The following is a 19,183-nucleotide window of genomic DNA, read 5'->3' as shown; positions in this document are numbered from 1 at the left end:
AAACTTATTAAAGACCAGTTAAGTTCAATATAAACATACCTTGCACCTGGTGTATCACAGGGCAATGGCTTGCGCTTCCTTGACTCATTAGTCAAACTATCTAAAGAGTTTTCTCCTAATCCGCTCATCTTGACTTTGCATCAGCAGCTAAAAGCAATGACATAATAATTGTGAATAGAATGCTCCACATAGTAATTCAAAATGCAGAGAACTTATCCAGATAAGTAATTTATTTTTATCAGATTTACAAGTGAGTTTTCTTAATGCAAATCCATAAACATTTTGCTACTAAAAAATAATGTTTGTTTACCTTTCTTTAAAATCTACCCTTTATTTAGCCAAAACACAGGTTATTAAAGCCTTCCATCCCTCTAAGCAAACGTAAAGGTTAAAAATGCATTTAATTTTTTCAGAGATATTTAAAATTTGCACCATTAAACTGGGACCACAGTATAGCTCCAATTCATCTAAAAAAGAAGAAATTCTCAGTATTTAAACATATATTTAGATAACCTGAAAAGAAAGCAATAAATTAATGTTGTACCAAAGCACAGTTGCAGAAACAATTTTCATCCTTAGGAGTGTATCAGGGGGCTTACAGGAGTTTCATACTCGTCTCTGCATAAGTCCAATAGATTACTATTACCACCTTTACAGGTTACTATAGTTTTCATATCTCTTGCTAAATCTTCTAAAATCCGCAGAGTTTTCTAAAACTTTGAGGCCAAGGCAAGCAAAGACTTCAACCGTCTTTCATTTCTATTGCTTCTGCAGCAAAAGACTGGGCCATAACCCAATAAAATATCAGGCGATTTTGTCAAAGTCTAGTTACATTAAACAAACCTGGCAGATTATATATATATGACACTCACCTCCCCTCACTCCCAAGAGAAAAAAGGAGCAGAGACACAGATGAGAGAAGAAAGCCATGTGAGGTCCTGCTATGCTAGGATCAACAACACGCTGAGGGAGGAAAAAAATTTAATGGATCTATGCTATGTATCTAGTTGGAATATTTTAGAATATAACTAGAACTATAAAAAGATGTAAAAAATTGGTTTTGGTCTTCTAACTACAATGAGACAAAACAGATCTAGGCAGTTAGAAATTAAGCACTATTTCATCCTTTTTACAGAAATTTCCAAATTAAGTGTAAATGTCATTTACTGCATTCTAGTTCAGACTGCAGTTCTTTACCCTGTACAGCAGTGGCAATAAATGGTGTTAAATATTTAGTTAATAGAGTTAGACTTGTCAGTTAGAAGGAACCTTTTTGCATAACATAACCCAAGCATTAAGAAATCTTTCACACAAACAGTTCTTTGTCTCCACAAGCAAAAGCTACCATTATGACAATTGTTAAAAGAAACTGTCCTAGGATGACCAAATTCCTAGGAGTCAGTGATAACATATCACAAGGTCAAGGAACTGATAGAACTAAATGAAGTTCATGTTAAGGTATCAGAGGCTGGTGGCCAAGTGACTCAAGAAGCTCTGCAGAACAGAATATGAGCACCCTGTTGAACAAGAAGTTAGTTAAACACAAGTCAGCAGTGTATACTTGCAGCAAAGACAACCAACCCCTCAAAGGGTACCAAATCAACTAAATGCTTCCAGAACAAGATATCTAAGAAAAAAAAAAAAAAAAAAAAAAAGAAGCATATGTATTACTTTGGAGAAGTGTGTGAGTGTGTGGTAATACTTTTTGTATTCCTTGACTGACTGAATTTTTGCTTATTGGCTTCTTGTCAGTGGGGGGAGGGGGGATATCTGCTGTAGTTTTTTCTTAAGTCTAAACTGAAAGGACAAAGACACACAGGAACAGATTTGCATGAAACAGCATGGAGACTTTTAGTTCTACACGCTGAGAATTTAAAAGAACATTCTTCCTACAGCAGTACAAAATTTTGAAAGCTAGATAGGACAAAGGACTGGATTACTCTAGCACGTGTAAAATGCCCAGGAATAAAATGGCATCTTTTTAAAGTAAAAATTCTCTTTGCAGCTAACAAAATGATACAATGCTTAGCATAAAATTCTATCATAACCAATCTTCATCGATATATATTACAAAATGACAACAGAATTAAACCCAACAATCAAACCTAATCTTCCATTTGAAATAAACAATTACAAAAGATGCCTAATTCTGTATTATGGTCATGAACTGTACAGATAAGAACTTGGTCTTACACATAAAAATTTGCTAAAGAAACAGGATGAATAAGACAAACCCAACAGAGAGATGGAAGAGCAAGTCTGAAGACCTTTATCCATTCATATATTCCTCCAGGGCAAAAAAATCCCAAATACATTCACAGTGGCCTGCTTTACATAAAATTCAAGAAAAATACACTGTTAGACCACTAGATGCCAGTACAAAACTGGACAACTGCAGGGATGGTTTTTCCTTCAAATAGCATCATTCAGCTGAACGAAAAACGACTAATCTGAACAAGTAAGCAGTTGGAAAAAAAGAGATTATAAAAACAGCTTATGATCATGCAAAAGGCAGTTGATTATCTGAAGCTGATACTCAGCATTACATATTACTCAAGGTCTTATGTCTACAGACCTCGCAGCTGAGGCTGCATCTTCAGGCATGCTGTAGGTGACACCTGCACACACTTCCAGGATTGCTGCTTCCCTCCCTCCCTAACTACATTTACAGGCTGAGTACAGTCAGAGCTGAAGGTTTAAGAGCTAATGTGGAAAGAGAAAGGAAGAGCTTAAAATGTAAGTCTTAAGGCTAACTCAGGAAGGATGTGGACAAAGCAAGTCTGTCTGAATCCAAGAGTAAATTCTGTTTAGAAGAAGGAAGCATTTGAAACACATTAAGCAGTTAAAAATTTGAGCTAGGATAGACATTTCACTATATCATAATTTTGAAGATCACAAGGTTGTTTTAAATTATTTAAAATAGAAACATCATTTTTGGTTTAACATCTACTTGTACTGAGAGATAACTCACAACATAATTAAACAGAAAACCAAAAAATACTACAATTTTTCTTAGAAACATGATAAATATAGGAGCTTGGACAAGGAAGGAAAAATCAGTAATTTGCATAGACTGTTTCCCTACTCTTACACCCAAGTAGCTGGTGGTAGTTTATTCAGGCCTGAAGCTGCAGAGTTGCTGCACATGCATTTTCCTTTCACTAAGAATATCATTACAAGCTGCGCAGGCAGGTCATGCCTAGAACAACTCTGTAACTGTTTAGCTAAGGAAATTACAGAAGCTGCTTCCCAATACAGATGGATTTACAGTACAAATTCTCAACAGTCAAATTAATTTCTCAGTTACGGGAAGTATTTGCAAAAGAAGCAATTTCTTTCATTATTAACTCCTGAGCAAATTAATTAAAGAAATCACCAGTTTTGAAAGTACCAGATGTTATATTTCTTCATTGAATTTGAACTTGTAATTTCTAATGGGCTAAACAGCTTTTCCAAAAGGAAGGCTATTTTGGGGTTTCAGGAGTTTTCCTGAAGTTATTTATTTCAAAACACAGCTCTGAAACACAGGTTTCAAAAGTTGAAACATTTATGCATTTGTACTACTAAAAGAAAAAAAACCAACAAACACAGGCATCTTTGTAAACTTACTCTCTGAGCTAAGAGGCAACAACACTATTTCTGGCTTATGAACCACTAATGCTGGCTAGGAAGACTTCTCTGCTAGTGATACCACACAATATTATCTACCTAAATGAAGCATTTTTTAAAGAAAAGAATGAGTGAAATTCTTTCTTATTTGCATGATTAAAATAAATCTAAAAGCTAGCTTAATTTGACTGAATAGCTCAGTTGCTACATAAAACTGGGCAAATGCAAGAAATTCTATTAAATTTTAGATCAGTATAAATTACCCAAAACAAAGTCTTCAAAGCAAGGCACTGTTTAATTCCATTGATTGTAGCAATAATGAACCACTTTATCATGATGCTCCTAATACCACCAGTGGAGTGGAACCAAAGGCAGCAATATTTGGAAGTTCCAAACTTTCATGATTAATTGCAACATCTTTGCATGTATAATCTTAAATTTGCCTGCATTCTTCTCAATTCAAGAAAACAGAAAATAACAAAGATATTCTTGCTCAGCAATTACTCTGGTGAAAAAAACACCAGCCCTTACTATTAAGGTGCTCATGCCTACACCCTTTGCAATGTACCATACACTTTTCATATGTCTATTCGCTTCTCAGTGAAAAGCAAAACTGAGTAGTTAAAAAGGTACTGGGTTTTTGCACATGGCAGATAAAATAGTTCCAGTAATTACTAATCCATCTACTGCAACAGCATATGTACGGCCTTCGAAACAAAACCATAGATTTTAAAGAGATCATGTGTGTTTATGAGTACCAGTGTCCAACCTGCCATGGCTTCAGTATTTTGACAGGGTAAAATCCATTGTCTTCTAAAATTCCACCCTGGAATAACAAGAAAACGATGCACATGCCAACAATACAGTACGTTTGCAATGGGGAAAGTTCCTTAGGCCATTTCCTACAGCGCATTCAAGCCAAAATGACATTGAAATTACTAAGCACAATAAGCAGAAAGTTTTCAGTTTGATACAACTATTTCTTCCCTCATCTTACTCAACGCAACCCCACAGAATTTAGAAAGCTACGAACGTAATATCCCTTAGATTGCCTTCTCTACCTTGTCTTTCAATACACTCATTTCCTTGTCCAGCTCAAGCATGATTCCCTTGTGCCACTGCTCTCAGTAGCTGGTAGATGAAAGACCTATCCAGCAAACAGGACATGGCAAGTGAGAAGGTTTTGTCCTAGCAGGGGCCCAAAAATACCAAGAATTACATGCTTCAGATTTAGTTTTTTCATCTGTGTCAATGAAACAGTTGACTACCCTCCAAAATGCACAACTATACAATACATAAAACATAGCCAAAATATTTTCTTTAATAATGTTTTTTTGCATGAAAACATTTTAAATACTTCATTGGTCCTATGAAACCACCAAGTTTTTCCTATATTAAGTATGTGTACTTGTGGTATTTTGCATCCTTGGAAGCTCTTCTGTCTGAGCTGATTTCTTGTTTGAGAAATTGACTAAACAGAACTTAGCATTACTCAAAATAAGCCAGTTACAAAGAATTAAACGAAACAAGTTCATTTCAATGAATCATGAGCATGCCCCGGAATTTTATATAATGTTAGAATATTAAATAGAACCCTCCCTCCTAAAAAACAAGATATAAGTCACACATTTTTGCAAGATGCAGATTGCAATATTGAAATTTTGATAATAAATAAAACTACAGGATATTTCATTCTGCAACTCTGTATACTTAGTGCAAATTTGTAATTTCAACATTGTATCTCCCTCAAACACTCATAAAAAAGTATCAAAAGTGTTGAAACTGCTGATTCAAAATATTCTTGATATTATGCAGAGATTCTTTTGCTGTAAGACTGACCACAGAAACAACTGATGTTTCCACTTACATAGACAGGAATCCACAAGAATATAAGCAGCAATTTCACTTTCTGGCAGTGGTGCAGTAAAGTTTTTGGTTTGAGTTGGGTTTTTTTCTTCTTTCTTCCCTCCCATTCTTTTCTTTTTTTTAAGTACATGCTTCTCATATACTAAACTGTAGTTTTAAAAGTGTTCAGGTATATATAGTCCAAATATGAGATCAGTCACTTACTAGTCCTTAGCAAACATTCAAGCACTGCATATTTTTCAGAGGACCTTCAGAATCAGAATTAATTTTAAGTCACATCCTGGAAAACAAAAATAATATATAATTATTCTATAGTTATAATATATATTCTATAGTATAATATATAACTTCAAGTAACTGCCATCTCTGCTATACATTGAACAGTAGACCATTCAACTCGACCCGACACCAAACCCACATGCTCCTCTTCTAAATACAGAGGCATTAGCCAACAGCTTAATATCTTAAATTGTAAAAATATTTTATTTTAACACTGTGGTCTGTTCCGCCTCACATGAATTAGTTTATGTTATTAGGGTGCTTATATCAAAGCACAGCCATGCCCTAAGCGCTTGGCATTTGGGGCTGTGCAGTCACCTTCCCCATTGGATCTCACATCAGTAAAACTTTCAACACGTGAGCATACAATTTCCTGTCTAAAGCCTGCTCAACCAAAAGCCAAGAGTGCTCAAACAAAAACATCATTCAGCATGTTTTGATCTCAATGGGCTCAACATACTGACCTTTGGCTAATATACCCACTCTCAGGATGAGCTACAAAGGTAACCAATTCACACCATGTAGAACCTTAGCATCCAACACAGCCTGGCTACCAAATCAAAGTTTACATATAGTAGGTTTTTTTGATCAAATTTGTAAAAGACATAAAGAAAAATCATTACATTACAGTCCAGATGAGATGGCCAAGCGACAAGTTACCTGTGGCACAGACAACAGCAATATGACAGACACCTAAAACCAGAACACACTACACTGTGTTCAGGTTAAAAATATACCTATATATAATGTACCAGACATTGTGAACACGATAGTTACTTTTTAAAATAAGACATAAAAAGGGTAGCACTTGCAATCTTCCTTAAATGTTTCAAAGATAATTACTGTGCCTTTTAAAAAAAGAACCCAAATACAATACACTTTAAATTAGAGTGCATAAGACCAACATACTTTTAAACCTCTGGGCAAGGAGCAAATGCAGCAGATAAAAAATGCCACTGAACCTTTACTACAGCTTTGTGAATCTGAAAGTGCAATGAAACAAACCACTGAAACAGACACTCATGTACACTGAGTAAATAAAGAGGTTTTCATGTAACTAGTTTATACTAAAAAATCTTTCATTACCTTTTAAGATGAAAGTGCCTATACATATATTATGAAGCAAACAGGAAATTATATTAGTTGTATTGACACACCACTTACCCAGTGGAGTGCTTATCCAGCACTTCCTCCACCAGTACAGTAATTAATAAAATACTATTCCAAAACACAAGCATTTGATCATTCTCAACTCTTTCTCCCTCTCACATTTCTCCCACAGACAAAAAAAGGTGATTTACTAGGTAATAAATGATTCAGAGACTTCATTAAATCAGGACTTTCAGTTTAAAAAAAAAAAAAAGTGCTATCTATAATGCCAGTGAAACACACCTTGTTGCAACATGTTAAATAGTCTTTATTTCATGCACATTAATTTTATATGATACATTCTATCCTAGGGAGACTGATTTTTCAGACCTTGCCAGGTTTCATTTACCAATTCCCCTGTAGTGCTTATGTTTAGTAAACACCAGGCACCCAGGCTATTTCTCAGACATGACAATTAACTTGAACCTTTTTCACTTTGCATGTATTAATACGACAGGACACTTTTAGTTAAGAGATGGTCAGAAGTGGAAGATGCTTGGAGTTCATCTCCTGTTCCACTGATAAATAATGCATGTGAATCTATTTTTGGAATGTCATTACTTGTTAATTTGTTTCCTATGCATCCTGGTTTGCCAGTTAGAGCAACAGATAAAGGACCATGTTAACAGCAAAAAAAAAAAAAAAAAAACGCATGACAGAGAAAAGCAGGTCCCCATGAAATTAAGATTAAAATACATAAAATTAAAAGTATTTATTTAAAATTAGTTATTCCTAATACTCCTAGTTGTTTTAACAGTGCAGGTCAATACACCTGCCTTTAATCTTCAGGATAGCATAAATACATCTTTAAAACTCAACTGCACACTTACATTTCACACTAAAACTGCACACTCCTTTGGTGATATTTTTACGTCAACCAGCTTCTGTCATATTTTGCCATAGATTTCCAGTATATACAAATACCGGCAGCTAAATCTTCCATTCATTCAAGTAGAATTATTTAAAAATAATTTGTGACCTAAATTTCATTTTGTATAGTCTATGCAAATTTGCCTGAGAAAGGAATCAAAGGAGGAATGGTCATTAGAGTTTCATGTGAGAAAAGAACCCAGAAAAGTGTACACATCTTTGACATCTCAATATGAACAGAGACAATAGAAGCCTTATACAGCTATACTGGAGGGTGTGGGGGAGCAAGGCTTGCAAGTCTTTTTTGTTTGTACCACGAAGACATGAATAATTTTGTAAAATGCAGTCAGGAAACCTCATGTGGTATAACTAAATTAGTCTGTTTCTTGTTGGATCTCTCTGCTGAATTAAATTTTTAGATGAATCAGGCAGGAGTAATGAAACAAACTCAGACACAGAAACAGGAAAAGAAAACATGAGTAGACTTTCCCTCATTAAACAGACATACACTGCATGAGACATATATTCTAACACTTCTAGCATATTACAATGTGGTATTCATTTCTTCATTACATCACATCATTTGTAGCTCCAGTTCAAACTATTAAAACCAGGTATCTCATCAAACAGTTTTAACAGGGAAAGAAAAGGGAAAAGGAAGGCAGCAAATTAATCAGTTACTGCTCATGCACACAAATCAAAGGAATTGTGAAAGATGGTATAATTGTCCTTTTGAGATTAGTTGTGTTTAACAAAACAACACGCAGCTTAGAAGCAATGTGGAATATTAATCTACACATCTCTAGACATATGTGAGGACATCACCACACATCCCCAGCTCTCAGAAAAGTGATTACAGAGACCCTCTTATGACTGCATCATAATAACAACAGAGAGAGAGAGAGCGAAATTATGCTGCCTCTCAAGTGAATGCTGGATGATAGCTGTTACACCTACATAGCTTTTGGAACAGAGAACAAAAACATCAAAAAATACCTACATGGCTCTTTGAGAAAGTTAAAGGGGATTCCCCAGGGAAACGGTTAGCATTTAAGAAGTGGAAAGCTTGTTTACATGGGAAGAATTGAAACTTAATTGAAACAGGAAGTACAAGACTAAAAAAAGAGAAGACTGAACCGTGCACTGAACTACAGCTGATTATAAAAAGATGCTTAAGTAGCACATCATAAACAGGAAGCCAGCAAGGGAGACAGTGGACAAAGGCATAAACTGGGCACTCAGAAAGAATAAAGCTGTAGCTATGAAAACTTCTTCATGTTGGCCTTCACCTTTGTCAATCCAAAACAACACAGAAAGTGCACTGAATCCATTCTGCCTCTTAGGAGTGTTCGAGATTAACTAAGGTTTAAAACCCTGCTGGTTCCTAACAGGAACAAAGAAATCCCATCTTTAACCTTGAATTTTTAACAAAGTGGTCCAGCAAACTCTGAATTCCAGACTGGCTTCAGATACTAATTTATCTTTCGTCTTTGGCAATTTGGATATTAGTTAAAGAAGAAAGAAAATTATTTCCTAATATAAATAAAGAAAAATGAAAATTATTTCTTATGTCATATGAAGTGTCTTCCAGGTTGAAATGTCTAGTGTGAATATAAGTAAATATAGTAAATATAAGTAGGACATTTTTATTAAGCATATTAGTAAGGAAGAAAAAATGTATCTTTCACCATTGATCAGTAGTTACAATTATGATGATCATAATCATATTCATCCATTCCAGGTTTAAGCCTTCTTCAGTCTTGAGTTACTCAGCAGCCAACATTTGTGATCTGTTCACCTCAACACTGAGTTACTGAAGTAACAGGAAACTGTAAGTCTAAAAGACCAGCAAGCTATGTGGACTGACAGAAAATCTGAGAAACATGAAAATAGTAATTTCTTCCAGATATTTTTCTCTTCAAGAGGACTATTAGAAAAGAATAACTACATTCAGTACTTTTAACATTCCAAAACAATCACATAATTCTTTATGACATCTAAAGCAAGGAAGACAACTTTTTTTTATTATTCAGCCAATGAACATGAACTGTTTAACCACAATACCAAAATGGCTCCCAGAAAAATGGGTCATCCCTGGAAAGAAAATGTATCTCCTCTTTGACATGCGTTTTCATTTACCTAAAGTAAAGCTTTAGCATTTATTCTACTAAGGAACTGCATTTTAGCTACATTTAATTTTATGATTTCTAGAAAATGTATGCTTCCAAGAGTATATTGTACATTTAGTATAATCCCATGCACTGAAAGTCTGAAGCCCATTGAAACATTTAATAGTTAAAAAGTATTTCTGATCTTCAAACATTACTCTTACATTTTTACATTATAGCGCTGGTTTACAAAATGCTCATATTGTGACTAAATTTGAGAAATAAAAATCATTATGGGTGTATTCTAATCTTAGTAAGAGTTAACGTCTCTAGAAGAAGATATTAAAAGCTACAAGACAGGCTGAACATGTGTACACATGTTAAGCTCTGAAAGCTGCTTGAAAATGCAAGATTGAGCAAACTTCATGTGAATGTTTGTATACATGCAGAGCTTTGAAAGCTGCTTAAAAATGTAAGAATGAGTAAAGTTCATGTTAGCCTTGATAAATGCCATTGACAAATTGCTCACTATTAGCTACAAAGATATGACATATCACAGCAAAGCATTTTAAGCAAAATGAAACTGGTATGTTAAAATATCATTCTGCAAACTGCAGTGGCTAAGGACTGATCAATAACACACAGTAAAAGCAGGGCAGAAGTTCTCCCATTTCTAAACCACTTCAATCCTAAGACGTAACTAGAAAACTGTCTTAGGTCCACTAGTGCATATGACAAAATAAAGAATGAAAGCACCTTTAAGAAAGACTGGGTTTTTTAATGACTGCACTTCAACAACACACTGAATTAGATTTCCACAAAAAAAAAAGACTGATTTTGCTTTTACAGCCAAGCAAGTTAGCATTTTCCTAACTTTCTGAGCCAATGAATGACTAGCAGCCTTCAAAGTGTCTCAAAAGCTACCCTAAAACATAATGAAATCACTAACTGAAGAACACTGTGAAGACACCATGAGTAGTACACTATCTAAAACAGGGCCATTAAATAGTATTCATCATGCTCTGACTGTAATCGTAAGCAACAAAGGAAAATACAACTTAGAATGCTTTGCTTCAAGAAAGAACAGAAGTGGGGAGATATGTATACCTGAAGAGACAGAATTTATATTATGTACCCATAAAACAACAAGAAAGCAAAAGAAAAGGGGGTATTTCCTTCAAATAAACATTATCTAAACAAATGGCACTAATGTGTTAATTATAATTACTGGTGCGCCACAGAACAATCGAAATCACCATTCCATGTTGTATCAGAGCCCCATTTTACTCAGTACTGAAAAGGGGTTGAATCTAGAAATTCTAGAAATCAGTAGGAAACCAGTAAATACCACAGAATGCTCTTATAAATATATAAACTCTAAGTATTCTCCACTTAAAAATACAAAACGCATTTTAGTACTCTAATGACTTGTCTGATACCATGTGCATGCCAAACATGTAAGTGATTTTTTTTCATCAGTTTTAAATGGTTTTTGCTTTTCCTTAACAGGAAGCCCCCACTGCACCCCCCTCTTAAAACGACAAGACTCCAGCCTATTCCTGTGTGTCATGCTCTGTTATTCACCTTCTGAAAATCTCAAGCATTTGTTCTGCCTGCAAACATCCTCTCTGCCTCTTATACCAAGCTTCATATTAATCTTCTTTTTTTTTTTTTTCATTTTCAACTTATGGTATTTCAAAATAAGACTCCTCTGATTTAAATCCTCAGTTCAAACCAATGTCCTGTGCAAGCAATGTTGACACAGGACCCTGGACAGCATTAAATACATGATAGAAAATCAATGTGAAAAACAAAGGAAATCTAAAACAAAGAGACAGAACTGCGTTTGGTACTTTAACAGAAGAGTGGGGCAAAAAGGGGCAATGACAGCTTTTGAAATAACAAATCACCTAATGAATATTCTATACAAGACACTGAAAAATATAAAAAGAAGCATAATTAAAGTTATCAGCATATTGAATACACACTATTTAAATGTATTAATTCAAAATTCCTGCAGTCAGTACTATCAGAAATGTCAGTTTCTTAAGAACAACACTGAGGACAATAAAACAGTAGGCTGTGACCATTGAGTTTGCAATTCCCCTTCCTCCTCCATTCACATAGCCAGAATAAATGTTTTGCTCCCTCTATTTATGATTGAATACACAATGAATAAAAAGCAATATCCTTTTTTCCCCCATAAGGCATTAGAAATTCTTTTCTCAGGAAAAATAGAGTTTTTGCAATTCCCCATGCTCAGTATGCAGAGCCTTTTCCCCCTCTACAACAGAGAAAATTTAGCACTAGAAAAATAATTATATAAACCTCACTCATTTTCCAATTCTCTATCACATCACAGCTCTGAGGTTTATTAAAGAATGTCTGCAGTTGTCTGGTATAATGCTAGAAATTAAAATATATTTTAGTAGTAATATCCAAAATGAAAAATACTTGTCCTGTATTTTCACAGCATCATCAACAAAAGACTGCAATAGCATATGGGGCCAACAAGACAGAAGACATACTATTTTTGCTAGCATATAATTTTTGCTCTGAATTTATTTATATTCATCAGATCTGTAATTTCTCTGGACATTCCCTATTTGTACCTTGAGAACAAAAACTGCCTACTTTAAGGACCAGAGCATTAGTACTGCAAGAACCATTGGCCCGTGCTTTTCATTTACTTACCTTGAAGAAAACCATGCCTTTCCAGCTCCCATCTGATTGGAGAGAGTGAAAAATGGGCATTGTGCCAGGATATATCATGAGGAATTTTTGATACCACAAACTGTAAAGTTGACCCCTTCTTTTGTCTAAGTCTTCAGCAGACTATTGAAAGGACAACTACATACCACAAACAAAAGGATGCAACAGTTATGGACCACTTTAGCCAATTGTTTTTTCTTTTCTTGTATCTGTTCAGGAATATTGTCTCTCTACTGTTTATAGTTCATTCACTGCTTTGATAAATTACCTGATACCTTATATTGATTATCACAAGCACTATACATATATACACACACACATACATATATACATGCACACACTCTCAAGTAACATCAAAAGGAAAATTTAGAGGAATCAGTTTAAAACTGTGCTGGAAACAAAGCAAACTCTTCTAAAAAGCCAGCAGAGTAAATATCCTGGTCTGCTACTTCAGCAGAAATCAGTAAGCAAAGCTACCGTTTACTGTCGCTGTGGCCTAAGAGATCAAAAAACCTGAGCCTGTAACATAAGCTAGGAATAACCTGATTATCAGGGCATATCAACCCACCCTAGCCCACACACATGTACATAGATAATGCAACCTACAGAGTTATAAATGCATAAAGTCCTTTCAGCTATAACAGCCAATCCTCATTTTTGTCACATTTTTTCAAGGAAGTGCAGGTGAAGCACAACTTGCAGCAGGAGGTCTGCTTCACCAAGATCTACCACTTTTCTATCAGAACACTTTTCTTTCTACAAACTGGTTTGTACATTAAAGGAGAAAAAAATTTCTCAGATACTGATTCCTGAAAAAAACAAGACTGTGTGTATGGACATGTGTCGTCAAGGGAATTCATAGGTCTACAGCTCAAAATTTTCAGCGTCTATTCATGTTGCATCCTGATGGTATCACAAGAGAACTCAGAAAAATTATTATATTGGCAGAGGAGGTACAAAAATTAATAGATCAATTTTTTTAAAATGTCTTTCAGTAAGTTGTTGCTATAAACATGCTCTTCAAAAAAGCATTTAAAATCCAGAAACCCAAGCCATTACTGCTGCAGAAGACCAAGTGTTCACTCATCACTGAAAAGCTGCAGCAAGGATGTGGAGACGACAGTTTTGAGAGAAACCTGTTGAGGAAGAAGCCAAGAAAAAGCCACTTGCTGCATCCCACAATTAAACCATCACACTGCCGGTAGTAAGTTTCACCACCAACTGAAACGGATATAAAAGCAGAAAAGACAGATACAACGGTAATGTTTTAAAACCAAACAAAAATCTGAGGTTTGACTACTATATGTCTACTCTTTTTCAACATCATTTATGCCAGCATGACAGTAAGGAGCCGATCTAGGGGAAACTGCCAAGCTTTAATAAACCAGCAGAAGTTTGAAGCATGTAATAGTAGTTCTGATGAGCTTTGGAACATATAATAGTTTTCCAAACCGAAACGCTGTGCTCTAGAATCTCCCCTAAATCACCTTTCCATCCTTTTGTTTACAAGAGAGCAGATAGAAAACTGCTTTCTAGATAGAAAGCTGCTTACTCAAGACAGAGAAAAAATAGATGAAAATACCATGAAAGGAACTTCTCTTTAAATTTCTCATTTATGGTGTGGAAACCTTGATGGGGGAGAAAATTCTAATAGAGCAGCTCCAAAGCAGCTGGAAAGACTCTATTTTGGAATATGGGGAGATGAAACCAACATGATGATCTTCTCTGAATAAACACACAGAATAAAGCAGCAGAGCACGCCAACACATATTTTCAGTTTGCGACTGCTCATTTAATGCTTTTTGGTTACAAAATGTCTTCACAGTATCCGCAACACCCTTCTTTTCAGCCACATTCATTACAGAAAATGGTTACACTAGTGATTTCATTATCAGCAGTTAGCTCTCAATTATGATCTTCAAAAACACTCTCCCCAGAGGGGTCACTTGAAGTTATAGTATTTATAGGTCTAACGAAATTTGTGCTTCAGTATCAGTGTTACTTTTTTTTGCCAGTTTCCCTCCCACCCTTCTGCTGGCACCTGCACCAACAATTTTAAAGTTCACGGATTTCTACCACTAAAAGGCATGTGCACATAATGTTATCAGAATGCAATCACACAAGTGTTCAAGAGGAGTCTAAGACACATTAAATTATGCTTCAGAAATAGAGTTCAGAATAGATTCCTAATTTGTGACAGTTGTTACTCAGTCTCCTTTAGAAGAGCATTATCCCATTTTACTGTGATAGGCAACATGATGTACAGCTTCACTGCAGCTCCACTGTGAAGGCAGAAGAACTACCATGAAAAAGACAATGAGAAGCAGACAGGACATATACAGGGCACAGGAAGGAGAGAACAACGAATTATGGGGAGTGGCGAAAAAGAAACTGTATAATAGCTGCTGCTTAGGTACACTAGCTGGAATAAACAGGGAGGCCACAAACGATCAATGTCAGGGCATGTTTCTTTTGCAGTTGCAAGGAGAATTGCACACCTGAGGGTGCAGAGGATCTGCTATTAATCATTTAATATTCATTGTTCCCTCGATGTTGCTGGCAATGCTTCTGGAGACTCCCTCAATTCCCAGAAAAAGCTGCATCAAGAACAAAGCAGCACTACAAGAACAGCCCGCACGGAACCACCACAATTCTGTCCTACTCTATTACCACTGCTGTAAAGTAAACACTTCTTAACCACTAAACTGCTTACAGACCTGAATTTTTAAGGAGTCCAAATCACAGCAGTTGTAGGTCCCTCCCCAGCCTAAACTCTAATTAGGAACATGAACACGCTGTATAAATCCGATGAAACTATTTGCAAGAACAAGACAGGAGAGATGTGGAAACAACAGACTGAAGTAATCAGGCATCACGTTTCTTTGTTGAGAAAGAGTTTTAAATGTTATCTCTAGGTAAGGTGCTGAGTGACTCCTTGATTAAGTGGCACTTAACATTCAGTAAATTTAATGTTCCAGCAAGAACAGGCAGGCATACCTGCACCTATGAGCTAGCAAGGGAGGAAATGGAAACTGATGCAGTAATAAAGTCAGCGATTCTTTTGTCAGTGAAAAGACACGCATTTAAGGGGAAAGAAATGTGAAATAACTAAATGTCGTCTTCATACTTCATTGAAAATGCAATGCTGCTATAATTTGTTTGGCAAAATTATGATTTTGCCAAATCATAATTTATGATTTGGCAAAGCTACAAAGGGGAAGGTGAATTTTCTCGGCCACAGATATTTCAAGTTTGTGATAAAATCTGCAGAGTATGAAAATGACACATGTGTTAATTAGATCCAGAATTTGCTGGAGTCACACCCTAAATAAAAATTCCTAACATTGGCTGCTCTAGGCCTCCGACACTTGGCAATTTGGCAGTGAAGTTCAGCTGACACTACTTGTCTCTCAGACTGAGGTGTTGGAGGCTTTCTTTTTTAAGGGAGATGCAGAATAGAAAAGGAGTTAGGTAAATATGTATTCAATTCACAGATGTATGAACTAAGTTGTAATACTGAGATATTCAGACGTAGGATTTCAGCAAAGAGACACCACTTCAAGCTTTTAAAAAACTCAACAGTGTTTATTAAGCTCGCTGAAACCATCGTACCGGGTGACTCATCCTCCCTTCCCCACTTTCTAATTAGCCCTGATCGTCAGCATCAATTTGTAGGTTGCTTTTAGTGAGGTTGGTTTTTTCTTCAACCATACATAAACATGTTGGAAACTGAAAAAAAAAAAATCGATTCCTGCTTGTGTAGTGATGGGACTTTCCGAAGATAGTTGGTAGTAGCCTTTAAGGCAAATTCCAGCTCTGCCGTTAGCGGCACACAAACAAACTACTCGCTTGTTCTCGTCCTCCCCCTCCCCTCGGGGAGACTGCATGCAGCACAGCATGATCACAGAGAAAAAAAATACAGGAAAAAGGGGGAAGCAGGGGGCGGCGGAGAAGCCCTCTGCTCTTGGCAAGGGGAAGGCGTTCCACAAGAACTGCTACAGGGTCAAAAGTTTACTGTGGTTTCAATTTCACCTTTTTGCAACCAATGAGCGTGCGGCGGCTCCAGACAGAACCGCGGGCGGCAGCGGCCCTTAACTCCTTGCGGCCCGGCCCGTCCCCATCAGGGAGCGGACAGTAAGGGAAAAGGGCCTCTCCTCCCTTTCCCCTCCCTTCGAACGAGCAGCAGAACGCCCAGCAGCCTCCTCCGGACTGAGAATTGCTTTCAGCATGGAAATAAAAGGAAAGGGGAGTCGTCCGAAGAAGCAGGGCAGCAAGTCAGAAGCTGGGCACAAGTAGGGCCTCTTTCCCTCGCTTTAGCTGAAAACCATGGCAGTAAGCAAAGGGCTAGAACTCATACTAGGCATTTTCAAAGCATCACTTAACTCTGGGGGTGTTACAGCTATGAGCCGCCTGTTTGTGCTGGCAAACAGGAACGACCTTGAAAAAGGGGAGGGAGAGCACCAACACAAAACTGTCAGAGAAGATTCTGAATGCGCAATCCAGAGCTGCAGTAATTTACTTCTCTTCATGACAAACGAGGAATGCACAGTACTGTGGCATAAGGCTGGGCAGCCCAAGAAGTACTGCTGCCCAGTCCTCACAGTACCAGTCATAATACCCTGCTTCTAGATGTTGACTACAAAACAGGACATCATCTACTCCATGAAGGATAGGCATTGAAGTCATGGCTCTTGGCTACAAGTATCCTCAGGTCTTTAAAATCTTGCAAAGGAGAACAAACAAAAGCAAAAGAAAACGAAAAACTTTACAAAAAAGTAAAAAATGCTCTGGGCATGAGATTTGTAATAGATTGTCTTGGTTTAGCACTGAAAAAGAAAGATGAATGTTCACTCATGTAATTACAGAACTAGAGCACAAACATAGAACAGGCTTCTTGTTCCACTGTATCATCACTAACGAAGCAGTTTTCACCCCAGGAACTACAGACCCAGGTGAACCAGTCCATGGAGGGGTACCCCAAAATCTGTGCTGCCACCAGGTTTTTCTCTGGGAGAATGGTGAAAATGTTGATGACAGCAAATCTGAATGACAAGATCTATGATTGTGTTTTGGCATTTGAACTTGGGGGAAAAAAAAAAATCAATGTCCAGCTACACTTAAGCAAGGAGAGCAACAGATTTATCACCCCTTTATTGGTCTCGCAAAGAAAGGGGACTAACGCTCCTGTGAAGATGTTCAGTTCAGTGCAACAACAGACACCACAATACAAGACAGCATGAAGGGAAGTATAGGGAAGTATGTAAAGCATGTAGTTCGAGCAAATTCTTTAGCATCATAACCTAAGAGTACGATTCAATACAGCAAAAATGCATAGGCTTCCTTAGAGATTTTAGAAGCTCTGATTTGATACCAATTAGAATGGCAAGTCATCGCATACATTTGCAGAGTAAAACACACCGAACTAACCATTCCAAAACAGGGGGCAGTCAAATAGGGAAACATTTGGAGGCATGCATTTTGGCATAGTCTGATCTCCAACACAGTGCAGAAAGGTTGACAAGAATCTGAATATACTGTGAAGGGGTAAGATGAGTATATATGCCATTGACACACAGAAAAGGTTTATGGTAAGGATGCTGGTAAAAATATAACTCAGTTTTCCAAACCCTGAAGCTAAGGTAGATTGTTTAAGATAATGCACGTGACAGCCTAAGGTGGAAAAAAACATTAGTCAGTTGGCAGCTATTACTAATTTTCCATCAACATGCAGTTTCAAAATCAGTATCTTACCCAGATATGTTAAAGGCTTTCGGTGCACTTTGAAATGGTGAAAGATACTCTGGTCTCAGGCCTCTATACAGGTCCAGAAAATGGATGAAGACTCTTACAAAACAGCTATGCCAGCTGAAAACATTGCCAATCAAACTTATGTAAATCGTACTTTCGCAAATCGTACTTCTGCAACTCAATGCAGAAAACAGTTTTAGGCAATAAGATAATCATGCGAAGCCTCTTAAAACCTGCTTCAGGAATAGTCAGCCACTCCAGAGCAGCGAAAGAAAGCCAATTTCCAGTTGGTGGACAAGGTCAAACAGTGATTTCTTGAACTGACACAGGTAGATTACTTTCTTAATCTATGCAAATAGGCACAGGAGCAGCTTAATGCACCTACTATGAGGTTAAGTGCAATGCCTTGAGAGATGCTACCAAAAGATGCAGGAAGTGATTAAAACACCAAGTCAGAAAGTTGAAGTCATCACAAGATCTTAGGTGATTGAGTTCATGCCCTGCTACCAAGCTTTCCTACTGTAGTTCAAAAATGGAAAGACACCACAGAAATTGCTATCAAATAATGCTGTATTTTCACAGCTTAGCTAGATTAGGACACACTTTTGCCAATACCAATTTAAGACTTAGTTACTTTTATTAAAGGCTATCAATACATTCTTCTCAGTAAAAAGTGCAGTTTGGTTTTGTTGTCTTTCCTTCTCTGAACACCGCATAATTTTAAAGAAATTCTTTTACAGTAAGGTATCATAAATGAATGCCCTTTTTGTATGATGGCCTCATTTTAGAAGAAAATGAATACTATAACATTTTTTAGCAAGTCAGCATGTTACCAAGAAGTT

The 19,183-nt window shown here is 36.7% G+C and overlaps 1 protein-coding gene across 2 annotated transcripts in view; it reads right to left on the bottom strand.

The window, feature by feature from the left end:
* NCOA3 (nuclear receptor coactivator 3) overlaps positions 1-19,183 on the bottom strand; it is a 52,877-nt gene that overhangs the window by 21,626 nt on the left and 12,068 nt on the right. Inside the window, exons 3-4 of one of the 2 annotated variants that reach the window (XM_084217622.1) lie at positions 5,680-5,755; positions 40-147 (exon numbers count right to left, since the gene is read on the bottom strand). In XM_084217622.1, the coding sequence (XP_084073748.1) occupies positions 40-128 (89 nt within the window). In that variant the 5' untranslated portion in view covers positions 129-147; positions 5,680-5,755. Of the gene's footprint in view, positions 1-39; positions 148-5,679; positions 5,756-19,183 lie in introns of those variants that run through there. The other variant, XM_084217623.1, reaches the window with a different exon arrangement.

This window comes from Fringilla coelebs (genome assembly GCF_963513975.1).
Source record: "Fringilla coelebs genome assembly, chromosome: 18".
Classification (NCBI taxonomy): domain Eukaryota; kingdom Metazoa; phylum Chordata; class Aves; order Passeriformes; family Fringillidae; genus Fringilla; species Fringilla coelebs.
The sequence above is the reverse complement of the archived record's forward strand: the minus strand, read 5'-3'. Positions and strand labels throughout refer to the sequence as shown.